Here is a 25,280-nt window from a genome sequence, read left to right as displayed (position 1 = left end):
TGTGAACAAATGCATAAATCTTAAGAGCGTTCCTGTCGCTGTACAGTGTGCACTGCCTAAAGTTTCTCCTTTACTTTGCCAGTGTGCGCAGATGTAGATACACGCGATAGATACGAGGTTATCAGGCGGATAAGTTCCTTCGCCTTGAGGATAATACAAACAGTGCGGTGTAACGTCCATAAATACAATGACAAAACGGATCGGGATAAATAAAGCCTCTGGTCCGGGGAATAAACACCAGAAATGAAGGGCTCAGCAGCTCTAGTGTGGAAGGGGTGGGGGGGCTCTTAGAAGAGCCTTTGGGGTGATAGTACAGAGCAGGTGATGGAGCCGATTACTTGGCGCTGGTGTACTTGGTGACGGCCTTGGTGCCCTCGGACACGGCGTGCTTGGCCAACTCTCCGGGCAGCAGCAGGCGCACGGAGGTCTGGATCTCCCGGGAGGTGATGGTGGAGCGCTTGTTATAGTGAGCCAGGCGGGAGGCTTCTCCTGCGATGCGCTCAAAGACGTCGTTGACGAAGGAATTCATGATGCTCATGGCCTTGGAAGAAATGCCGGTGTCGGGGTGGACCTGCTTCAGCACCTTGTACACGTAGATGGCATAGCTCTCCCTCCTGGCCCTCTTACGCTTCTTGCCGTCCTTCTTCTGGGCCTTGGTCACGGCTTTCTTGGAGCCCTTCTTGGGCGCTGGGGCAGACTTGGCGGGATCAGGCATGGTAGCACGGCGATCTTTTCCCACACGAGAATGAGAGAAAATAATGTCTGTGCTCCTCCCAGCGCAGCCCTATTTATAGGCGGGCTATGCAAATGAGCGCCGCTGTCTGCGCGCTGTTCTACTGGACCAGCAAGTCATGTGACCAGTGCCAGCATCATAATCCCCGCCCTCCGCAGCTGATTGGCGCTTCCACCAGGTTTGAATTTCCCTCCGTTTCTCTCCTCAGGTTTACAGGTTCTAATCGCCTCGTTATGTTGCGGGGGGGAACGCCACAGATTGTCCCCTGTGTAGCCTGATGCATGCCGGCGGGGGCTGTACAGCGCCGTGCTGCACGGGGTCTGGGGGAGGGGCATGAGCGCTAATGCTGGACTGTAGAAATAAACCAATGAGATGGAGGGGGCGGGCTTTCCATGAGCCAATGAGGACGAGCCCCGGCTGTATAAATATGTCGCTCTTTCCGCTCCTCAGCTCATATCACCGCTGTGTAGTAACGTCTATACTGAAGCGATGGCAAGAACCAAGCAGACCGCCCGCAAATCCACCGGAGGGAAAGCTCCCCGCAAGCAGCTGGCCACTAAGGCCGCCAGGAAGAGCGCTCCCGCCACCGGCGGAGTGAAGAAGCCTCACCGCTACCGCCCTGGTACAGTCGCTCTGCGTGAAATCCGCCGCTACCAGAAGTCCACCGAGCTGCTGATCCGTAAGCTTCCCTTCCAGCGCCTGGTTCGAGAGATCGCCCAGGACTTCAAGACGGATCTCCGCTTCCAGAGCTCCGCCATCATGGCCCTGCAGGAAGCTAGCGAAGCTTACCTGGTCGGGCTCTTTGAGGACACCAACCTGTGCGCCATCCACGCCAAGAGGGTCACCATCATGCCCAAAGACATCCAGCTGGCCCGCAGGATTCGTGGGGAGAGGGCTTAAATCTGCCCAGGCACCGTCTGACAACACAAAGGCTCTTCTCAGAGCCACCAAATCCTCCCTCAGACGAGCTGTAGCCGTTGTCTTTCTCCTCTCGGGAGGGGAGAAGAGAAGCCTTCACTGGCTGCTAATAGAGAGGTTACCCTTTCCCTTACAGTCACTGAGTTAGCGATATCTCGTCTCCCTCCTTTGTATGTATAACAGGCACATATGTAACTGCAGCGCCCTCTACAGTAACCTGAGCGCCGCCCCCACTGACTGCTGACTCAATCTTACTTCGCAGCAGCAGCAGCGGAGGATGTAATAGACAGGCGGAGGCTTGAAATTCGCGTCCTTTCTCCCTTTGCACCACCTGACGCTGCCGGTTCTCGCGCGGGTTGTAACGGTCACTGAATGAATGGGAATCTACGATTGAGCGGGAAGATAGACAAAGGTTCGCCCGGATCAGCCCTTTAACGCCCGTTTCATCGGCACTTCTAAACCTGCCACCGTGGGCTGTGCCCTGGCGGGGAGAGAGGATTAGGATGAGCACAGCCATTACTATCCCTAACTGACCCTGCGCCCGCACCACATCTCCCTCCCTCCCTCCTCTCCGTCGCTAGTATGTGCCTACTCCGCGCATCTCTCCCTAGCGCCTTCTACAATGACCTGAGCGCCGCTGAATCTTCTTCAGTTGGGGAGGGTTTGAAATTCGCGCCCATTCTCTCTGCACCACGTGACGCTGCCGGCTCTCGCGCGGGTTGTAACGGTCACTGAATGGGAATTGCAAAACCACCAACCGTGTGAGCGGGGAGATAGACAAAGGTTCACCCGGATCAGCCCTTTAACGCCCGTTTCATCGGCACTTGTAAGCCTGCCACCGTGGGCTGTGCCCTGGCGGGGAGAGAGGATTAGGATGAGCACAGCCATTACTATCCCTAACTGACAAGACCCTGCGCCCGCAACCACATCTCCCTCCCTCCTCTCCGTACCTAGTATATGCCTACTCCGCACATCCTTCTACAATAACCTGAGGGCCGCCCCAGTCCGCTGCTGAATCTTCTTCAGTGGGAGAGGGCTCAGCTCTGGGGAGGTTTTGAAATTCGCGCCCCTTCTCTCTGCGCCACGTGACGCTGCCGGCTCTCGCGCGGATTGTAACGGTCACTGCGACTGAGCGGGAATTTCAAAACCACCAACCGTGTGAGCGGGGAGAAAAGACAAAGCGTCACCCGGAGGAGCCGGCGCTCACCTCGGCTTTGTATCAGCGCGCGCCCGCCCGCCCGTTATATCTAAGCTCCGCTTATACTACCTGCCTGGGAAGAGAGCATTAGCAGATTACCACCAGCCCGACCTGACACAAAACCCCGCGCCCGCACCACATCTCCCTACAGAGTGAATCCTCCTCCCGCTCAGTCACCCCACGGTGCTTCCCTGTAAGGGCCGCCGGTCGGGCCAGGAGTTGGCTTCAGAATAGACGGACAGCCCGTATTGTAGACAGGAGGCAGCTCTGCTGTAGACAAGGTGGTGGCTCTTAGAAGAGCCTTTGCTTGTATAGACGGATGGGGTGGGAGCGGCGCTCACTTGCTCTTGCTGGGCTTGCTGCTCTCGGTCTTCTTGGGCAGCAGCACGGCCTGGATGTTGGGCAGGACGCCTCCCTGGGCGATGGTCACGCCACCCAGCAGTTTGTTCAGCTCCTCGTCATTGCGCACGGCCAGCTGCAGGTGACGGGGGATGATGCGGGTCTTCTTGTTGTCCCGTGCAGCATTACCAGCCAACTCCAGGATCTCAGCGGTCAGATACTCCAGTACGGCCGCCAGGTAGACGGGAGCACCAGCACCAACCCTCTCGGCGTAGTTGCCCTTGCGGAGAAGCCTGTGCACACGACCGACGGGGAACTGAAGTCCCGCCCGGGATGAGCGGGTCTTGGCCTTAGCACGAGCTTTGCCTCCTTGCTTGCCGCGTCCAGACATGGTTCGTGGATCGTCAGTTACTGTAATGGAACACAGAATATCCTGCCCTGTACCGGCTCCTCCTGCCTTATATATATAGTTCTGCCCCGCCCTCCTGCAACTCTCATTGGACACATCTCAAGCCGCCAATAGAGGCCAGATTTGTGGAACCACCAATCCGCTTCAGCAGGCGGGGCTTGCAAAAGTCACATGGTTTGCTGGTCCAGTAGAACAGCGCACAGACAGCGGCGCTCATTTGCATAGCCCGCCTATAAATAGGGCTGCGCTGGGAGGAGCACAGACATTACTTTCTCTCATTCTCGTGTGAAAGAGATCTCCGTGTTATACCATGCCTGATCCCGCCAAGTCTGCCCCAGCGCCCAAGAAGGGCTCCAAGAAAGCCGTGACCAAGGCCCAGAAGAAGGACGGCAAGAAGCGTAAGAGGGCCAGGAAGGAGAGCTATGCCATCTACGTGTACAAGGTGCTGAAGCAGGTCCACCCCGACACCGGTATCTCCTCCAAGGCCATGGTCGTCATGAATTCCTTCGTCAACGACATCTTCGAGCGCATCGCAGGAGAAGCCTCCCGCCTGGCTCACTACAACAAGCGCTCCACCATCACCTCCCGGGAGATCCAGACCGCCGTGCGCCTGCTGCTGCCCGGAGAGTTGGCCAAGCACGCCGTGTCCGAGGGCACCAAGGCCGTCACCAAGTACACCAGCGCCAAGTAATCGGCTCCATCACCTGCTCTGTACTATCACCCCAAAGGCTCTTCTAAGAGCCCCCCACACCTTCCACACTAGAGCTGCTGAGCCCTCCATTTCTGGCTTCTTGCTGCTGCTGCTGCTGCTGCACGTGTTTCTACCCAGAACCTATCTTTCCAGCTATTTTCTTGTACTTGCTAGACTTACTATACACCCAAAGAGAAGCTCTAATCTCCGGCTTGCTACATTGACATCTCTACGAGGTGCAGTGCTCTCTGCACGCACCTGCGATTGGAGGGTTAAACTAAGCTGCTACTTATCGGCCCGAGCTGCCGGCACGGGGGTTACACTGCAGAGCCGCAGTAGGACTACTTCTAGGGACCTGTTCACAAAGCTTAGATTCCGAAGGTTTGGACCGTTTTCTTCTTCTACTCTCTCCAGTATTCCAGCAGTGATGACATTACAGCCTACAGGAGGCGTCTGCAGCCCCAGACCTACAAGGCAGAGGAGAGGTGGGTGGCGGGGACAGCTCTGTTCTCAGGAGGATGTGGCGGCTCTGAGAAGAGCCTTTGGGTTATGAAGTAGAGAGTCGGGGAGCGGCGGAATTAGCCTCCGAAGCCGTAGAGAGTGCGGCCCTGACGCTTGAGCGCGTACACCACGTCCATGGCGGTGACGGTCTTCCTCTTGGCGTGCTCGGTGTAGGTGACGGCGTCACGGATGACGTTCTCCAGGAAGACTTTCAGGACACCGCGAGTTTCCTCATAGATGAGACCGGAGATGCGCTTGACGCCTCCTCTGCGAGCCAGACGGCGGATGGCAGGCTTGGTGATGCCCTGGATGTTATCCCGGAGCACCTTCCTGTGCCGCTTGGCACCGCCCTTGCCGAGACCTTTCCCTCCTTTACCGCGACCAGACATCTTCTGTGCTGCTGCTGCTGACAGACTAGAACAAGCGTCCCTCCGCACAGCCGCCTTTTTATATAGAGAGTGGTCGGACCAGAAGGAGAACCCTGCATTGATGACGTAATTCTTCGGCGTGACTCCTACAAGCCCCTCCTCTGTCTCGCGCTGATTGGCTGACATAAGACAATGGATCACTTTGAATTTCCCGCTCATTCTCCCATTGCCGAGGGTCAGCGGTCAGCGGCTCCTTCTAGCCGGCCTACTAGATAACATGCAGGGCGCTGTTCTCACTGCTCCAGACCTTCTTCTCTGTCAATAGGACTATTGCATTCCGGAGCCGCACCCCCTCCTCCCCGGATCTAATTCTTCTCCCGGCTGCGGTATCTCCTCTCTGCCCCCTATGGGCATCCTTGTGTAATCGCCGCGAGGCTGCAGTTATAGTGAACCCCGGGTGCGGGCTGTGCAGTTCCACGCTGATCCAGATGGGGGCGCGGGGAACAAACGGCACAGCTCGAAAGACCCTGTATATACGGATCCCAGCCAGCAGGTGGCGCACAGATACTACATAGGACGGTTACCGGGGCTCTAATTCTGTCGTTAGACGATCGTCTTTAACCCTTTCCCGGCAATGGCATTTTTTTTTTTTTTTTTTTTGTTTCGTTTTTTACTCCCCTCCTTCTAAGCCCCATAACTTTTTTATTTCTCCGCTCCCAGAGCCATATGAGGTCTTAATTTTTGCGGGACAAATTTTTCTTCCTGATGCCACCATTAATTATTCTATATAATGTACTGGGAAGCAGGAAAAACCATCAGAATGGGGTGGATTTGAAGAAAAAAATGCATTTCTGCGACATTCTTACAGGCTTTGGTTTTACGGCGTTCACTGTGCAGCCAAAATGACATGTCCCCTGTATTCTGTGTTTCGGTACGGTTCCAGGGATACCACATTTCTATGGTTTTATTTAAATTTCGACCCCTTAAAAAAAATTCCAAAACTGTTTTGTTTTGTTTTTTTCTAAAAGTCGCCATATTCCGACAGCCGTAACTTTTTTATACGTCCGTGTACAGAGATGTGTATGGCGTCTTTTTTTGCGGGGTCGGGTGTACTCTTTAGTTCTACCATTTTCGGGAAATGTTATTGCTTTGATCACTTTTTATTCCAATTTATATCAGAATCAAAACACTGAAAAAAAAAAAAAAAAACGGCACTTTGGCACTTTTGACTATTTTTCCCGCTACAGCGTTTACCGAACAGGAAAGATATTTTTATAGATTTTTAGAGCGGGCAATTTTGGACGCGGGGATACCTAACATGTATGTGTTTCACAGTTTTTAACTACTTTTATATGTGTTCTAGGGAAAGGGGAGTGATTTGAATTTGTAATTCTTTTTATGTTTTATTATTATTATTTTATTTTTATTTTAACTTTATTTATTTGATTTTTTTTCCCATTTATTAGACCCCCTACGGGCGTTGAACCCCAGGGGGTCTGATCACTAATGCATTGCAATGCTAAAGCAAAAAATCATCCTTTCTTTTGCAGGCTGCATAGACCAGCCTGCAAAAGAGAGCATTTGCAGACAAGCCTGGGAGCCTTGTAAAGGCTCCCGGCTGTCATGCCAACGTGACGTCGGCCCTGGAGCATGCTCCAGGAGCAGGCGACCACCGGCAAAATGGCGGCGCCCATGCGTCGCCGGAAAAATGGCGCCTCCGGCGCCTTTGACCGTGGCGCCGCAGGGGTTAATGCCTTAAAGCAGTAGACACCCGGCGGCTATGGCGGCCGCCCGGCTCCCGAGCGGTCGCCATAGTTACAGACCCGACATGCGCCGTACTATTACGGCGCATGTCGGGAAGGGGTTAAAAAGGCCATTCTACTCCCACCTTCCAGTCTCTTCTTCTCCTCTTTGCTGTTTCTGTCAAAATCTGTTTATTGCAGTATGCAAATCCCGCTCATGGAACTCAGGGGGATTGCCCCTCTTGCTCCGAGCACCCCCACGTCATAACCTCTCGCCGCCCCTTAGTTCTTAATTCTCTTCACGCCCCTCTTCATATTCATCTCCTGACACTCTGCCTTGCGTACTCATCCGACGCTGTGCTACACGCCCCATGAAGAGGGGCATGAACAGAATGAACTAAAAGGAGCTTGTGCTGTTGTTAGGACTAAGGGAAAACAGATGATGAATAATAATAGAATAATACATTTTATTTTTATAGTGCCAACGTATTCTGCAGCGCTGTACAACTTGTAGGGTTCAAATACAGAGAGAAAAATGCATTACAAAGAAATAGTCACGTCACACAATGGGACTGAGGGCCCTGCTCGCAAGAGCTTACAATCTGTGAGGTAAAGGGGGTGGCACAAGAGGTAGCAGGGGCGGCATTGCTTATACAGGGGTCAGACAATATTGTAATAGTGGTGACTGTCTTTACACAAACATAAACCTGTAGGAGCCGTCACCGTCACTGCCTATATCTCCTCCGGCTTTACAGCTCAGGTTTACGTACAGAAGGTGTCATCTGCAGAATAAGGGGAGAAAAAAAAAAAAAAAGGCAAAATAGTGCAGTATGCTGCTACGTCGTCTCGCCTGGTACGGCGCCCCGCGCCTTATGCTGCACCCCTCTACATTTTACACAGACCTGTTCCGCACCACATAATGCCGTCCCCAAAGACTGATGACCATTAGGCCAATACCGATTGGATTATTCCAACAGGCAATGGCTGACAGGCAATGATATATTCCCCAATTGCTCCATCCTCCACCAGCCCTCCTGTTCGATTCTAGGTAATGCTGTACATCATATGCAGGAGCTGAATAACATCACCCAAAAGGATTGTGCACAGAACTACTTTAAATATAGGACAACTAGTGAACCCGAACTGTACCCTATGGCAGCGAGGGAGCCCTCTCGGCCCTCCTGAATACAGCAGAACAGTCCCAAATTCCAGGTGCTGTCTCGCAGTCCTTTGGCGGTGGCTCCCAAATAACCTGCATATCACTTAAGAATGGCACTATATTATGCGGGGGCCCTCTGACGGGATGTTCTACTGACTGGGGCCCCTCCCTACAACATATTCTTGTTTGAAATGGTTATGGGTGCTGCAGCGGCATCTCATACACTTGAACAGGGTACAACTACAGTACCCACAACTGCGGTTGTAAGAACACAGCGAATAAGCAGCGCCCCACATTTAAACAATAATGGGATTTGCCTGCTCCGAGAAACAGTTGATCTGTGGGGTCCTAACAGTCTAAGGGATCAGTAGGGATTAGAGATGAGCCAACAGCGTTCCATCGAATTGGTATTCAGGCTGCTCAAGATATTCCATTCCAATTGAATACCACGCGGCAAACGCACTAAAAATTTGTATCCCCTCCCACCTTCCCTGGCGCTTTTTCTTTCTTTTTTTTTTTTTTTTTTTTTTTTTTTTTTGCACCAATAACTGTGCAGGGGAGGTGGGACAGGAACTACGACAACCGCGGCATCGAAAAAAAAAAAAAAAGTCAGAAAAAGTAATTGGCTGGCTGAATCAGGTGACCTCCGCTTCATATGAATGGGGGATTTCAGATTCGGTTCATATGAGACTGTGAACTATGTGACTGTGAGACAGGGATAGATATACTGTGGGAGGGGGAGGGGGCATGGCTAGCCGGCAACCAGAGCGGTCGCGTCTGCTGTGAGCTCCTGACTTGGACACTTTCATCCGTTTCTTACCGGCGGTGATCTCAGCCATCCATACAGATAACAACCCCGAGGCTCTCCTCCAAGCCTCTGTCTGCTATTTTGGGGTGTTATTTCACACTTTTACAGCGCTCCTGAGGATATAAACTGTTGCGGCCTTCTGTCCCACAGGACCCGGCCGCCATCTTGTTTTTGGACTTACCTGCTGCCGACTTGTTCCAGCTCCCGGCGTAGTCCCTCGCAGCTCTGGACCGCTCATCCGACCCAGGAGAGGACCTCTGGCGCGTTCCAGACACTTACTGCCTTCATCCAGCTCTCTTACTTTACCGGGCAGCTGATCATAGGAGTCACGACCGCCATTTTGTTTTTTTTGCGGCCTGCCTTCTTCTGGAGTCACCACGGCCTGCGGAGCGCAGGAGACATCTCCCGCGACATCACAGCTGCTTCTGGTTCTGGAGCAGCCTGGAGAGGAGGTATTTCGAGGTACGGAACCTCAGATTCTGGATCTCTTCTCCCAGACCCGGCAGCCATTTTGAGTAGGCCTCACTAGGATCCCTAGCCTAAAGTGTAAGGGCCGGCCCCTGATGTGACTTCTACGCAGAACCCAGATCCGGAAGAAGGGGTGTGACTTGCCGGACAGCTATCCGGCTGTGATTTGCGCCCAGCTCCAGACCTAGCCATCTTGGAGCGCAGCCTGCCTCTCTGCATGAAGCAGCAGCTACAGACCAACTACACTGAGACGCCTGCAGCTGCCCTTCAGTTTAACCCACTCGTATCCTGACATGGAGGTGAGCCGAATCTGCATTTCTCCCTTCCCCTGGAGTTGGAAACAGTAGCAGGCCACATTAATCTGCACTTGAGGACCTATGATAAGATAAGATAATCCTTTAATAGTCCTACATTGGGGAAATTCCAGCATGTTACAGCAGCCTAGTAATACAGGATAATACACAGTAATATAATACAGACGCAGACACACATATGCTGAGAAGAGAAGATATACTAGGAGTCCATGGCAGCTAAGGAACGGAAGAGAAAGAAGGAAGACTTCATGGTCATCGTCATAGTCATTTAGTTGTCTGTGCGGAGTGTCTTCGCTTGGTCTGATGTAAATTATACAGCCCGGTCGCGGTTGGAAGGAAGGACCTGCGATAGCTTCTTCTCACACTTGGGGTGAAGCAGACGGTCACTTACAGTGCTGCCAAGTCCCATCAAGGTCCCATACATGGGGTGGGATTTGTTCTCCCGCATGGAGGTCACCACAGACAGTATCCTTCTGTCACCCACCACCTGTACTGGGTCCAGGGGGCTCCCCAGGACAGAGCTGGCCCTCCTGATCAGCCTGTCACGTCTGTTTCTGTCCCTGGTTGATGGACTGCACCCCCAGCAGGCCACACCGAAAAAGATGGCTGAGGCAACCACAGAGTTGAAGAAGGCCCTAAGAAGTGTCCCCTGGACTCCGAAGGCCCTCAGCCACCTGAGCAGGTAGAGTCTGCTGTGGCCCTTTCTGTGCAGCGCCTCCAGGTGATCAGCCCAGTCTAGTTTATTAGTGAGGAGCACGCCCAGGTACTTACAGGTCCTGACTATCTCAATACATATTCCCTGGATCTCCACCGGGGTCGGAGCACCTCTCCGTTTACTAAAGTCCACCACCATCTCCTTGGTCTTCCCAGCATTAATACTGAGCTGGTTCCGCTGGCACCATTCAACAAAGTCCAGGTTTAAGTCTCTGTATTCCCTATCGTCGCCATCAGTGATAAGGCCGACTATAGCAGAGTCATCGGAGGACTTCTGTAAGTAACAGCTGGATGAGTTGTGCCTGAAGTCAGCAGTGTACAGTGTGAAGAGAAATGGGGCAAGAACTGGACCTTGTGGTGCCCCCGTACTACAGATCACAGTGTCAGACACACAGTCCCGGGCTCTCACATACTGAGGGCGGGTTGTCAGGTAGTCTAGGGTCCAGTTGGACAGGTGATGGTCCACTCCACCAAGGTTCAGCTTTTCCCTCAGTAGCCCTTGCTGAATGGTGTTGAACGCACTGGAGAAGTCAAAGAACAATATTCTCACAGTGTTCCCGGGTTTCTCTAGGTGAGAGAGAACTCTATGAAGAAGGTGGATGATGGCGTCATCTACCCCAATGCCCGGCCGATAGGCAAACTGGAGGGGGTCCAGAGCGGAGCTCACTAGGGGGTGTAGGTGTGTCAGGACCAGTCTCTCTGGGACCTTCATCAGGTGAGATGTCAGTGCTACGGGTCGGTAGTCATTGTAGCCCACCGGGTTGGGTATCTTTGGGACTGGCACCACACAAGATGTTTTCCACAGTCGAGGTACCACTCCCAGCTTTAGACTCGTATTGTACATGTGTGTAATAATACCACACAGCTGGTCACTGCACATTTTAAGAACTCTTGCGCTTATACCATCAGGTCCTCCGGCCTTGTCTGCTTTAATAAACCCTTCTGCTACCCTCCTCCCCTATATCTCCTCTCCGGAAAGTTTTACATTCATATCCCATAAGTGGTGTCCCTGACCCTCGATATCTACGGTCCTCGGCTAGAGTTATTCTACATTCTTTCCGCACTCCCACACCTGGGCTTTCTTGCCCTCCCCTGCAGCCCCCTGCCGCCTTCTCTAACAGGGTCTCATCCGAACCTCCCCTGTGGATTAGTCGTAGCAGTTAAGATTGGGAAAGGCTGTCTTACCTACAGGAATATCATCCCCACTACTGCACTAAGAGACGTAGAACCCAATTATACCTGATACCTCGCTTGCAGAGGACGACTGTCTGCCTAGACGCTGAGATTGTCAACCTTACCTATTGATATTTGGGGACCTCTCCCCTCCCTGTACCTAAGTGAATCTCCAAGAACACTCTTGTCTATGTTGTCATTTAGACTGATGCTCTCTGTTTGCTAGATGTTATAGTCTTGACCTCGTCCCTCTCCCTCACTTATATTGCATCCATCAAGATGGTTAAACCAAATAAAGACAAAGGCACAGACCTCGCTGGTACTCCCAATCAAACTAAACTCCAAAGTGACTTGCAAAAGTATCTTAGAAAGAAAAATCGACAATCTCCCGCCGGATCGCTGAAAATGGCGCCTGACCACAATAGGGAGCCTGACACAGGTGATGACTCGGATGCTGAGAGTAATATTGACCAGGACCGCCTGGAGGATAGCACCTTCTTAAGAACATTTCTACAACAAGCTCTGTCAGCCGCCCTAGACCCAGTTCTTCAGCAACTTGAGGATATTAGAGCGGAACTTCATCATATAGACAGTCGAGTCTCTACTCTAGAAAGCGCATATCCTTCAATTAAATCTCATAATGACCTCACTACGTCTCAGCTGGCCCTGCACAAAGATTACATCGATTGTTCTCTTACTCTACTTCACCGCCCTCATCTCTTCTCTCTCCAGCAACCCTAAAAGGATTTTTGAAACTTTTCACTCCTTACTCACAGCCAAGGTGCAGACGCCATTCACAGTCCTTAGTGCTGATGACCTGGCCACGTATTTCCATGATAAAATTGATAAGATCCATCAGGAAATAACTGCCAAAGCCCCAGGTGGCATTGATCCCATCACCTACCATAGTACTGATCCCCTCACCAACCGCACTTCAGACTGTCTTTTCTCATCTTTTCAACCTGTTACAGAAGAGGAAGTCTCTCAGCTACTTTCTTCATCTCGCCCTACAACCTGCAGTAGTGACCCCTTCCCCTCGCACCTTCTCCAACCTCTGTCGCCTGCTGTCACGACTTGCCTTACTAAAATATTTAATCTCTCTCTCTCTCTCTCTCTCTCTCTCTCTCTCTCTCTCTCTCTCTCTCTCTCTCTCTCTCTCTCTCTCTCTTTCTCTTTCTCTTTCTCTTTCTCTTTCTCTTTCTCTTTCTCTTTCTCTCTCTCCATCCTCCTTCAAGCATGCTGTTATAACTCCGCTATTGGAAAAACCCCACCCTGTGCTGCTAACTATCGACCCATCTCTAACCCGCCCTTCATCTCTAAACTTTTGGAACGCCTGGTCTATTCTCGTTTAAACCGCTATCTCTCTGCTAACTCTCTGCTTGACCCCTTACAATCTCTGCACTCTACTGAAATGGCTCTCGCAAAAGTCTCCAATGATCTCCTAATGGCTAAATCCAATGGTGACTTCTCTCTTCTTATTCTTCTGGACCTCTCTGCAGCTTTTGACACTATTGATCATCATCTTCTCCTCCTCACTATGCTCCGCTCAGTCGGCCTCAACGCCACTGCGCTCTCCTGGTTCCCCTCTTATCTCTCAGACCGCACTTCCAGTGTATCATTTGCGGGCTCTGTTTCTTCCCCTCTTTCCCTTGCTGTTGGGGTTCCTCAGGGCTCGGTCCTAGGCCCCCTGCTCTTTTCTCTCTACACAGCCCCCATTGGACAAACCATCGCCAGATTTGGCTTCAGGTACCATCTTTATGCTGATGACACCCAATTATACACATCTTCCCGTGACATCACCCCTGCACTCATACAGAACACTAGTGACTGTCTTTCTGCTGTCTCTAATATCATGTCCTCGCTCTATCTGAAACTAAATCTCTCTAAGACTGAACTACTACTGTTTCCACCATCTAACAGATCTGTCCCTGATATATCCATTGCAGTGTCAGGCCTTACTATAACTCCTAGGCAGCATGCCTGCTGCCTCGGGGTCATGTTTGACGCAGACCTTTCCTTCACCCCGCATATTGAATCACTCGCACGTTCATGTCACCTCCTCCTCAAAAACATCTCCAGAATACGCCCTTTCCTCACCAGAGAAACACTAAGGACACTTATTGTCTCTCTGATTCATTCTCGCCTTGACTACTGTAACGCCTTACTAATCGGTCTTCCCCTCACTAAACTCTCCCCTCTACAATCTATTCTGAATGCAGCGGCCAGGCTCATCTATCAGGCTAGACACTACAGCGATGCCTCGGGTCTGTGCCAGTTGCTACACTGGCTGCCTATTCATTATAGAATAAAATATAAAGTTATCATCCTCCTCCACAAGGCTCTCCATAATGCCGCACCTCCCTACATTTCCTCCCTCATCTCCGTCTACTGCCCAACCCGTGCTCTCCGTTCACTCAATGGCCTAACACTTACATCCCCTATTATCAGAACCTCCCACGCTCGTATACAAGACTTCTCCCGAGCTGCATCACTTCTCTGGAATGCTCTACCCTGGACAATAAGATTAACTCCCAATTTCTACAGTTCCAAATGCAAACTAACGACACATCTTTTCAGACAGGCCTATCACAATTTCTAACGTAAACCCTTCCATGCTATAATTAGAATCCCCAAAATTTAACCCTCCTCTGTCCCCGCTCCCACATTACCCCACATGATATGATGTCTTTTCCAGATAACTTTATTTGTCCAAGCTCCATCCACATGTTACAGGACACCACTAGTGATGGCTCATAAAGTTTTGTTTGTGTAATGACAGTAACCTCTATTACAAAAGTGTCTGACCCCTGTATAAGCAATGCCGCCCCTCCTACCTCTTGTGTCACCCCCCCTCTACCTCATAGATAGTAAGCTCTTGTGAGCAGGGCCCTCAGTCCCATTGTGTGAAATGACGTTCTTTGTTATGTATCTGTCTGTATTTGAACCCTACAAAATGTACAGTGCTGCGGAATATGTTGGCGATATATAAATAAATTTATTATTATTATTATTATTATTATTATTATTGTTGTTGTTGTTGTTGTTGTTGTTGTTGTTGTTGTTGTTGTTGTTATTATTATTATCAAAGAAAACCACAGTTGCTGCAAAACGTAAGACTTAAGTGGCTTTCTGAATCTTGTGCTAATGAGGCTTTGCAGTAAATTGCAATCCGAATGTCTGATCCTCAAGGAGTCTCTGGTGTGCCGGGAAATCAAGAGGATTAAAGCAGACAAGGTAGACTTGTACCGCCCGAGGTGCACCGCCGCAGGCATGACGCCGCCGATCGCCGGAGTGAAATCTGGCCCGCGGAAGTATTTTGAAAGTTGAAATTTTGACAAAGTGTCTACGGAAGTGGAAATTCTCTCAGGGGGAAGCTCCCCTCGGCCCTGCCCAGGAGGGTGAGCCCCATCCCGGTCTGGCGCTCGCTGCAGGAAGGCCTCCTCGGGGGCTCCGATTTTTTTTCAAAGTGTCTGCGGAAGTGGAAGTTCTCTCAGGGGGAAGCTCCCCTCGGACCCTGCCCAGGAGGGTGAGCCCCGGCCCGACTTGCCTCCCCTAGGCCCGCCCGGTCCGGAACCCGGTTCTCCCTGCAGACCTCGCCTCGGGGCAACCCTCCAACTCCACATCTCCCGGCACTTTCCGCCGGAGTCAAAAACAGCACTACCTCTTCCTTCCGCTGGCCCTCGAGAGTCCTCACCGCTCCCCCAGGCAGGCTTCCACGGGAGGCGGATCGGACCCCACCATTAAGCCCCCTGACAAACAGCCATCCCTGGAACTCTCTCCAGGCCCGACTATTAAGCCCCACCGCCGACCCTCCGGGGCCGACTATTAAGCCCACTGCCAGAGATAGCACTCATGGTAATCTCTCTGGGCCCGACTATTAAGCCCAACCGTGACTTATGCCGGGAAATGTGACTTATGCCGGGAAATGTGACTTATGCTGGCAAATGTGACTTATGCTGGCAAATGTGACTTATGCTGGCAAATGTGACTTATGCTGGCAAATGTGACTTATGCTGGCAAATGTGACTTATGCTGGCAAATGTGACTTATGCTGGCAAATGTGACTTATGCTGGCAAATGTGACTTGTCCGCCCAACCGTGACTTATGCTGGCAAATGTGACTTGTCCGCCCAACTGTGACTTATGCTGGCAAATGTGACTTGTCCGCCCAACCGTGACTTATGCTGGCAAATGTGACTTGTCCGCCCAACCGTGACTTATGCTGGCAAATGTGACTTGTCCGCCCAACTGTGACTTATGCCGGCAAATGTGACTTGTCCGCCCAACCGTGACTTATGCCTGGAAATGTGACTTGTCCGCCCAACCGTGACTTATGCCTGGAAATGTGACTTGTCCGCCCTGTGCCTGGGCTTCCATGTATTGGATATCTCTGTCATGGTACGATAACCTTACATACAATTGCTATCTTTTAGAAACCCGAGACGGATGAAGAAGAACTGATTGCGCCGAATCCTGATGACATCACCCTTGCCTAAGGCGACCACTATTCTTCATTTTTCGTGGGCTAGTTATAAAATCCTACGAGGAGAGAGGACTATGTATTTGGCTTGCCTGTGTCAATGGCTGCTCCGGTCATAAATCTTTATCTGTCATGATTTCTAAAGATTGCCTTATTGCCTGGTAGGCACAGCTCAGGTTATAACACTTTTGCAGTCCTGACTTCTCCACCTTCATTTCCTCTTTAGCTCCCAGGAGGTATCCGTTTCCTTTACATAGACTTAAGTAAGGTGGAGCGAGGGGTCGCTATTAGAGATGAGCGAACACTAAAATGTTCGAGGTTCGAAATCCGATTCGAACAGCCGCTCACTGTTCGAGTGTTCGAACGGGTTTCAAACCCCATTATAGGCTATGGGGAACATATACTCGTTAAGGGGGAAACCCAAATCCGTGTCTGGAGGGTCACCAAGTTCACTATGACACCCCAGGAAATGATACCAACACCTTGAAATGACACTGGGACAGCATGTCTAGGGGCATAAAAGTCACTTTATTTCATGGAAATCCCTGTCAGCTTGCGGTTTTCGCAAGCTAACTTTTTCCCATAGGAATGCATTGGACAGCGCTGATTGGTCGAATTCCGTATTCCATTCAGGTCCGACCTTAGACTCCGCCTCCTTCGGCAGAGCCAGCACTGATTGGCCGAAGGCTGGCCAATGCATTCCTATGGGTATGCAGAGACTCAGCTGTGTTGAGCCAGTTCTGCTCAACTACACCGTGTGCTGGTCAGCCCATCAGATGTAACAGAGCCGAGGGTGCACTAGAACCCTTGTGCACACTCAGCTCACGCTAATAGAATGCATTGGCCAGCGCTGATTGGCCAATGCATTCTATAAGCCTGATGAAGCAGAGCTGAATGTGTGTGCTTAGCTCAACTACTCCACCAGCGTAGTTGAGCTAAGCACACACATTCAGCTCTACTTCATCAGGCTAATAGAATGCATTGGCCAGCGCAGATTGGCCAGAGTACGGAATTCGACCAATCAGCGCTGGCTCTGCTGGAGGAGGCGGAGTCTAAGGTCGGACCAGAATGGAGACTGGTGTGGAGTGATCTTAGACTCCTCCTCCTCCAGCAGAGCCAGCGCTGATTGGTCAAATTCCGTACTCTGGCCAATCAGCGCTGTCCAATGCATTCCTATGGGAAAAGGTTTATCTCACAAAAATCACAATTACACACCCGATAGAGCCCCAAAAAGTTATTTTTAATAACATTCCTACCTAAATAAAGGTTATCCCTAGCTATCCCTGCCTGTACAGCTATCCCTGTCTCTTACTCACACAGTTCACATTCTCATATGACCCGGATTTGAAATCCACTATTCGTCTAAAATGGAGGTCACCTGATTTCGGCAGCCAATGACTTTTTCCGATTTTTTTCAATGCCCCCGTTGTCGTAGTTCCTGTCCCACCTCCCCTGCGCTGTTATTGGTGCAAAAAAATGCGCCAGGGAAGGTGGGAGGGGAATCAATTTTTTTTGGAGTTTGCCACGTGATGTTCGATTCGAATCGAACACATCGAACAGCCTGATATCCGATCGAACATGTGTTCGATAGAACACTGTTCGCTCATCTCTAGTCGCTATGACTGTTCTAGTTCTAGTACAAGCCTCACATAAATGACAGTACAGTGCGTTCTGCTAATCTGACACCCAGTAGCCCTGAAGTCTGGATGGTCTAGGGTAACAGAATATACCTGATGGCGTGTTTCGGGATAGGCATAGGGAAAGTCAGACTCTTCAGATGAGCAACTTGGCTTATAACCACTAGTCTGCTGCCATGTTGGAATTGGTGCCTGGCCCCGGGGCTCTTGCTGTCCACATTGGCTTATCTGTCTATTGGTGATGGTATGAACTATGTAGAGAACATCACATATCCTAAGGAGTATCACAGAATACAGCCCATACCATTGAATCCTCCTGCACCATGTGATGGTACCCAACAGCCCTGCCACTGCGAATGATACATCCTGTCACTCAGGGCCGCCATCAGGAATTTTGGGGCCCCATAAAGCCTAAGTGTCTGCCCCCCCCCCCCTGCCATTTTTGCTTTGCGCGCCGCGAGAAATTTAGCCCCACCCACTGTTATGTTGACTCCGCCTACTCATTAATTTCCCATTTGCCCGCACACTGTATAATCCTCCTACAGTCACCCGTAAATTATATGTCCCCCTCCGTCTCTCCCCTAGCTTCATATACACCCTTCATCTGCCCTCAGATTCATGTCCCCTCCATCTCTGCCCCCAGATTCATGTCCCCTCCATCTCTGCCCCCCGATTCATGTCCCCACATTTCTGCCCACAGATTCATGTCCCTCCATCTCTGCCCCCAGATTCATGTCCCCCCATCTCCATACCTCCCAACTTTTGAAGAGCTAAAAGAGGGACAAAATGTGTGGCGCGCTTAGCGCGCCGCAACAAATTTAGCCCCACCCACTTTTGTGTTGACTCCGCCCACTCATTAATTTTTCATGTGCCCACACACAGTATAATCCTCCTACAGTCACCCGTAAATTATATGTCCCCCCTCTATCTCTCCCCCAGTTTCATATACACCCTTCATCTGCCCCCAGTTTCATGTCCCCCTTCCATCTCTGCCCAGGGATTCATGTCCCCACATCTCTGCCCCCAGTTTCATGTCCCCTCCATCTCTGCCCCCAGATTCATGTCCCCCCAGATTCATGTCCCCTCTCCATCTCTGCCCCCAGATTCATGTCCCCATCTCTGCCCCCAGATTCATGTCCCCACAGTGTCATGCCGTCCCCTCCTTCATCTGCCCCAGTGTCATTCCGTCCTCTCTTTCATCTGTCCCCAGATTCATGTCCCCACAGTGTCATGCCGTCCTCTTCTTCATCTGCCCCCAGATTCACGTTCCACCTCCACATTAAACTTACCTTCTCCTCCGCTCCCTCGCCGCTCTCTGCGCGTCTCTCTCGTTGACACATGCGGCTGAAGGAAGGAGCTGACACGGGTCAGCTCCACGCTTCGCCGCTGGGTGTCTCTCTCGCTGACACATATGCGGCTGAGCCGGGTTCCGGCTCAGCCGCATATGTGTCACCGAGAGAGGCGGCAGCGGCGAAGTGAGGAGCTGACACCGGCTCAGCCGCATATGTGTCAGCGAGAGAGGCGGCAGCGGCGAAGTCAGGAGCTGACACAGGTCAGCTCCTCTCTTCAGCCGCATATGTGTCAGCGAGACAGGCGGCAGCGGCGAAGCGAGGAGCTGACCTGTGTCAGCTCCTCGCTTCAGCCGCGTATGTGCTCAACTCAGATCTGCGTCCTCTGGCCGGGCCCCTGACACCAGTAGCAGTAGTACTGGCCTATTGGCGGACCTGCTGTCACTGTTTTATGTCCACTAGTTTCAGGGCATGTCTGGCTGAGTAGGGGCAGTGGTGGGAGCTGTGACCACATGTGGCACAATAAGATAGACAGGAGCAAAGATCATATCTGTCTGAATATGGAAATAAAATCAATCAGACCTTTTTCTAGCCTGGCAGAGGTTGTCAGCAGGATGTAGTTCTATCGATCTACAGGCTAATAAGCCGCCCCTCCGATCCATCTGATCATACATCTTTTGTGAATACGCCATAACTCCCGGGAATAAAACATATCGGTGTAATGTGCCTAACAAGAGATCCCAAATGCTTTGAGAAGTCGGGGTACGCCAGACCTGCAGCTTCAATGATACTCCATTCCCAGATGCAACCCTTGGGGACACTTGGCCAATATCCAGCATATTTTAGGGTTCCTACATAGTTAGGGTTTCTGGATCATCTGCTGGCGTCTGGATGGTCATAAAAACATAAATATGGCGGAAATGTCATTGATGTCATCATATTTTATTTCCAGTTTTTGGGCAGTCACGCTTTCACACTGACACCTGGAGCTGCTACTTCTGACTGCAATCCCCACACAACGACTTGCTGTATGGCCGTGTGTCTATCTGTAATGTGTCTTACTGTGCTGTTGGTTGTGGATTGTAATTGCCATACAGATCGCACAGGGTCTAAACTGACACATTGAAGCAAAGACAAACTTTTCAATAGTTCATGATGGTAGTGATTGTCAGGTTTGGATCACTATCACCTTGTATGCATCCCATCCTATATAATACGTGTAACTGCAGGAGACTGAAATCACCTCCAGCCATCATCCCATCCTACACGCCTCTGTGCAGACAGCTGTATATACACAATGTCCCCGCTTTTCTATTCTGCCCGGTGTATAGACATTGCTGCAGGGCAGAGCCCCATGAGAAGCGGCCCCCCTGTCTGCAGTATATATACATATATATATATATGTATCTATCTGATGTGAGGACAGGGAGCCGGCAGTGAGCGGAGCCGCCGCCTGTGTTACCCTCCCCGGCTCTCAGCAGCTCCAGCTTGTCCCCGCATCGTACAATCAGCTTCCTGTAGCATAGAGCTTGTGGTAAAGATCCCGGGGATGGTGACAAGCGCCGGGAATAGAAGGGGGCAGCTCCCGCAGCGGTTTCATCTTCCTGCATAGATAGTGATGGACAGATGTGGGGGTGCTATGGCGGAAATCCCGGGGCCTCCTCTCCGCACCACCCCCGCACCTCCGCCAGTGACGGCCAGGGACTGTTAGGGAGGATGTCGGGGAGTGGGGAGACACGAAGAATGGAAGCTCTCCTGTCCGGTTCTAGCCGGTAATGGGCTCTGATCCCGGGCAGGGAAGCACACGGGGAGAGCGGAGCTTGACTCTGGCCCTGTGCTGAGTGACAGCCAATAGGAGGTGAGGCCGAGGCCGCTCAGCAGCCAATCAGTGCGCACCGCTGTGCATATAAGAGGCGGCGGCTGCTTCGGCCCCAGTGTTTTCCCGTCTAGGAAAGGAATTAGAGCTCGATTCGTATCATGGCAGAAACCGCGCCCGCCGCTGCCGCTGCTCCCCCTCCCGCCGAACCGGCCGCCAAATCCAAGAAGCAGCCGAAGAAAGCAGCCGCAGGGGGCGCCAAGAAGAGCAAGAAATCCTCCGGTCCCACCGTGTCCGAGCTGATCGTCAAAGCCGTGTCCGCCTCCAAGGAGCGCAGTGGGGTGTCTGTGGCCGCCCTGAAGAAGGTGCTGGCTGCTGGCGGCTACGATACAGACAAGAACCGCAGCCGTGTCAAGCTGGGCCTTAAGGCTCTGGTGACCAAGGGAACCCTGATCCAGGTGAAAGGCAGCGGCGCCTCCGGCTCCTTCAAGCTGAACAAGAAGCAGGCGGAGAGTAAGGACAAGGCGGCCAAGAAGAAGCCTGCAGCGGCCAAGCCCAAGAAAGCTGCCGCCAAGAAGCCCGCGGCTAAGTCTCCTAAGAAGGCGCCGACCGCGGCCAAGAGCCCGAAGAAAGCCAAGAAGCCTGCCGCGGCCGCCAAGAAGGCGGCTCCTAAAGCCAAGAAGGTGACGAAGAGCCCGGCTAAGAAGGCGGCTAAGCCCAAAGCTGCCAAGAGCCCAGCTAAGAAGGCTGCCAAGCCCAAAGCTGCCAAGAGTCCGGCTAAGAAGGCTGCTAAAGCCAAGAAGCCCGCGGCTAAGAAATAAGCCCGAGCCGCCCTGTACTTGTCCCACAAAGGCTCTTCTCAGAGCCACCACCTTGTCCCGGCAGAGCTGTATGATCGCTATCTCCCCAGCCAGCGGGGGGGCGGGGGCGTCATATTAACGGCAATCCTATGACCAGGGCTCCATTCCCGTATCCGCACCGACACATGAGCGGTCACTACAGGGTAACATCCCCGCAGGTTTCTCCAGGTGACCGGTCCAGCGGGGTAGTAATGAGGACTAAAAGCTGAGGCCGCTGAGGGTTTATAGGGGCAGTAATCCAGTAGATTGGCCGCGCATCCTCCTCGTTACTGGCGGGGGCCTCTGTCTGGATAAAGGGGGAGGAGGAGGAGGAGGAGGAATTGTCAGTATGTCTGAGCTACACAATCCCTGCAGTCCCGAATGCAGCCTGATGCCGGGGGTCGCTGCGGTGTACGGCGGGCGGCTGTGTGCGTGCTTGTGGTAGGGGGACAAACGATACATACTCCCAGGTCTGTATCAGATCAGCGGGGAACGAGCCTGGACGCCCGGGAGGTTGTACTGGGGGAGAAGGGGGATGAGGCTGGGTGACAAGCGCTCTCAGGGGAGCCCCCGCCTGACACTACTCGTTCCTACACAGGCTGAGGAGGGGGCTCCCCTGAGAGCTCTTGTCACCCAGCCTCATCCCCTTCTCCCCCAGTACAACCTCCCGGCGTCCAGGCTCGTTCTCCCCTGAGAGCGCACACCGTTATTTCGGGGTCACTTCTGGACCCAGAAACTCGGATCTTTGCTGCCTCCTGTTCAGCGTGTTCTCTTGTATTTATAACGCACTGTCTGTGCTGCAGCTGAATGACTTGTCTGGGGGAGCTCCGGCTCCCAGCAGTAGGTTTGTGATGACACTGGGGCGGGTGGAGAAAGCCGGCAGACGTCCATTGTCTCCGGGGCCGAGCTGAGAGCGGCAGCAGGGACAGGGAGAGGCGGCGAGAACTGTAGGATATGAGCGGGAAAGCTCCGAATCACTAACGGGTGAAAGTTCTGCCAATCAGAGGAGGAAAGCAGGGGAGGGGGGGAGTGGCTTCAGGACACGCCCCATAATTGCGTCATCATAGCAGGGTTCTCCTTCTGGTCCGACCACTCTCTATATAAAAAGGCGGCTGTGCGGAGGGACGCTTATTCTAGTCTGTCAGCAGCAGCACAGAAGATGTCCGGTCGCGGTAAAGGAGGGAAAGGTCTCGGCAAGGGCGGTGCCAAGCGGCACAGGAAGGTGCTCCGGGATAACATCCAGGGCATCACCAAGCCTGCCATCCGCCGTCTAGCTCGCAGAGGAGGCGTCAAGCGCATCTCCGGTCTCATCTATGAGGAGACTCGCGGTGTCCTGAAAGTCTTCCTGGAGAACGTCATCCGTGACGCCGTCACCTACACCGAGCACGCCAAGAGGAAGACCGTCACCGCCATGGACGTGGTGTACGCGCTCAAGCGCCAGGGCCGCACTCTCTACGGCTTCGGAGGTTAATTCCGCCGCTCCCCGACTCTCTACTACATAACCCAAAGGCTCTTCTCAGAGCCGCCACATCCTCCTGAGAACAGAGCTGTCCCCGCCACCCACCTCTCCTCTGCCCTCTAGGGCTGGAGCTGTCGCTGCGGCTACTGTAGGAATACCGGAGAGCGTGGAGATAAACGCTCTTAAGCTTCAGGGAACGTGTGAACAAATGCATAAATCTTAAGAGCGTTCCTGTCGCTGTACAGTGTGCACTGCCTAAAGTTTCTCCTTTACTTTGCCAGTGTGCGCAGATGTAGATACACGCGATAGATACGAGGTTATCAGGCGGATAAGTTCCTTCGCCTTGAGGATAATACAAACAGTGCGGTGTAACGTCCATAAATACAATGACAAAACGGATCGGGATAAATAAAGCCTCTGGTCCGGGGAATAAACACCAGAAATGAAGGGCTCAGCAGCTCTAGTTTGGAAGGGGTGGGGGGGCTCTTAGAAGAGCCTTTGGGGTGATAGTACAGAGCAGGTGATGGAGCCGATTACTTGGCGCTGGTGTACTTGGTGACGGCCTTGGTGCCCTCGGACACGGCGTGCTTGGCCAACTCTCCGGGCAGCAGCAGGCGCACGGAGGTCTGGATCTCCCGGGAGGTGATGGTGGAGCGCTTGTTATAGTGAGCCAGGCGGGAGGCTTCTCCTGCGATGCGCTCAAAGACGTCGTTGACGAAGGAATTCATGATGCTCATGGCCTTGGAAGAAATGCCGGTGTCGGGGTGGACCTGCTTCAGCACCTTGTACACGTAGATAGCATAGCTCTCCCTCCTGGCCCTCTTACGCTTCTTGCCGTCCTTCTTCTGGGCCTTGGTCACGGCTTTCTTGGAGCCCTTCTTGGGCGCTGGGGCAGACTTGGCGGGATCAGGCATGGTAGCACGGCGATCTTTTCCCACACGAGAATGAGAGAAAATAATGTCTGTGCTCCTCCCAGCGCAGCCCTATTTATAGGCGGGCTATGCAAATGAGCGCCGCTGTCTGCGCGCTGTTCTACTGGACCAGCAAGTCATGTGACCAGTGCCAGCATCATAATCCCCGCCCTCCGCAGCTGATTGGCGCTTCCACCAGGTTTGAATTTCCCTCCGTTTCTCTCCTCAGGTTTACAGGTTCTAATCGCCTCGTTATGTTGCGGGGGGGAACGCCACAGATTGTCCCCTGTGTAGCCTGATGCATGCCGGCGGGGGCTGTACAGCGCCGTGCTGCACGGGGTCTGGGGGAGGGGCATGAGCGCTAATGCTGGACTGTAGAAATAAACCAATGAGATGGAGGGGGCGGGCTTTCCATGAGCCAATGAGGACGAGCCCCGGCTGTATAAATATGTCGCTCTTTCCGCTCCTCAGCTCATATCACCGCTGTGTAACGTCTATACTGAAGCGATGGCAAGAACCAAGCAGACCGCCCGCAAATCCACCGGAGGGAAAGCTCCCCGCAAGCAGCTGGCCACTAAGGCCGCCAGGAAGAGCGCTCCCGCCACCGGCGGAGTGAAGAAGCCTCACCGCTACCGCCCTGGTACAGTCGCTCTGCGTGAAATCCGCCGCTACCAGAAGTCCACCGAGCTGCTGATCCGTAAGCTTCCCTTCCAGCGCCTGGTTCGAGAGATCGCCCAGGACTTCAAGACGGATCTCCGCTTCCAGAGCTCCGCCGTCATGGCCCTGCAGGAAGCTAGCGAAGCTTACCTGGTCGGGCTCTTTGAGGACACCAACCTGTGCGCCATCCACGCCAAGAGGGTCACCATCATGCCCAAAGACATCCAGCTGGCCCGCAGGATTCGTGGGGAGAGGGCTTAAATCTGCCCAGGCACCGTCTGACAACACAAAGGCTCTTCTCAGAGCCACCAAATCCTCCCTCAGACGAGCTGTAGCCGTTGTCTTTCTCCTCTCGGGAGGGGAGAAGAGAAGCCTTCACTGGCTGCTAATAGAGAGGTTACCCTTAAACTGCAGCGCCCTCTACAGTAACCTGAGCGCCGCCCCCACTGACTGCTGACTCAATCTTACTTCGCAGCAGCAGCGGAGGATGTAATAGACAGGCGGAGGCTTGAAATTCGCGTCCTTTCTCCCTTTGCACCACCTGACGCTGCCGGCTCTCGCGCGGGTTGTAACGGTCACTCAATGGGAATCTACGATTGAGCGGGAAGATAGACAAAGGTTCGCCCGGATCAGCCCTTTAATGCCCGTTTCATCGGC

The 25,280-nt window shown here is 52.6% G+C and overlaps 7 protein-coding genes across 7 annotated transcripts; 4 read left to right on the top strand and 3 right to left on the bottom strand.

Annotated features, from left to right (window-relative positions):
• Positions 1–306: 306 nt before the first annotated feature.
• Positions 307–730, bottom strand: LOC142219056 (histone H2B type 1-O-like). The gene has a single exon (XM_075288013.1). The coding sequence runs from the start codon at positions 713–715 to the stop codon at positions 335–337; it is 381 nt and encodes a 126-aa protein (XP_075144114.1). The 5' UTR covers positions 716–730; the 3' UTR covers positions 307–334.
• Positions 731–1,215: 485 nt separating this feature from the next.
• On the top strand, positions 1,216–1,857 carry LOC142219039 (histone H3-like). The gene has a single exon (XM_075287990.1). The coding sequence runs from the start codon at positions 1,223–1,225 to the stop codon at positions 1,631–1,633; it is 411 nt and encodes a 136-aa protein (XP_075144091.1). The 5' UTR covers positions 1,216–1,222; the 3' UTR covers positions 1,634–1,857.
• Positions 1,858–3,052: 1,195 nt separating this feature from the next.
• Positions 3,053–3,630, bottom strand: LOC142183429 (histone H2A type 2-B). Its single transcript, XM_075258513.1, has one exon. The coding sequence runs from the start codon at positions 3,577–3,579 to the stop codon at positions 3,187–3,189; it is 393 nt and encodes a 130-aa protein (XP_075114614.1). The 5' UTR covers positions 3,580–3,630; the 3' UTR covers positions 3,053–3,186.
• A 247-nt stretch (positions 3,631–3,877) lies between these two features.
• LOC142183430 (histone H2B type 1-O-like) lies at positions 3,878–4,346 on the top strand. Its single transcript, XM_075258514.1, has one exon. It carries the CDS (start codon positions 3,908–3,910, stop codon positions 4,286–4,288), a length of 381 nt encoding a protein of 126 aa, XP_075114615.1. The 5' UTR covers positions 3,878–3,907; the 3' UTR covers positions 4,289–4,346.
• Positions 4,347–20,899: 16,553 nt separating this feature from the next.
• Positions 20,900–21,600, top strand: LOC142219259 (histone H1.03-like). The gene has a single exon (XM_075288205.1). The coding sequence runs from the start codon at positions 20,919–20,921 to the stop codon at positions 21,576–21,578; it is 660 nt and encodes a 219-aa protein (XP_075144306.1). The 5' UTR covers positions 20,900–20,918; the 3' UTR covers positions 21,579–21,600.
• Positions 21,601–23,560: 1,960 nt separating this feature from the next.
• Positions 23,561–23,984, bottom strand: LOC142219262 (histone H2B type 1-O-like). Its single transcript, XM_075288208.1, has one exon. It carries the CDS (start codon positions 23,967–23,969, stop codon positions 23,589–23,591), a length of 381 nt encoding a protein of 126 aa, XP_075144309.1. The 5' UTR covers positions 23,970–23,984; the 3' UTR covers positions 23,561–23,588.
• Positions 23,985–24,463: 479 nt separating this feature from the next.
• LOC142183535 (histone H3) lies at positions 24,464–24,975 on the top strand. The gene has a single exon (XM_075258656.1). It carries the CDS (start codon positions 24,474–24,476, stop codon positions 24,882–24,884), a length of 411 nt encoding a protein of 136 aa, XP_075114757.1. The 5' UTR covers positions 24,464–24,473; the 3' UTR covers positions 24,885–24,975.
• The last annotated feature ends 305 nt before the right edge of the window (positions 24,976–25,280 follow it).

The sequence above is a fragment of the Leptodactylus fuscus genome, chromosome 10 (genome assembly GCF_031893055.1).
Source record: "Leptodactylus fuscus isolate aLepFus1 chromosome 10, aLepFus1.hap2, whole genome shotgun sequence".
In the NCBI taxonomy this organism is placed as follows: Eukaryota; Metazoa; Chordata; class Amphibia; order Anura; family Leptodactylidae; genus Leptodactylus; species Leptodactylus fuscus.
Note: the sequence above shows the minus strand (reverse complement) of the source record. Positions and strands in the feature narration are given on the sequence as shown.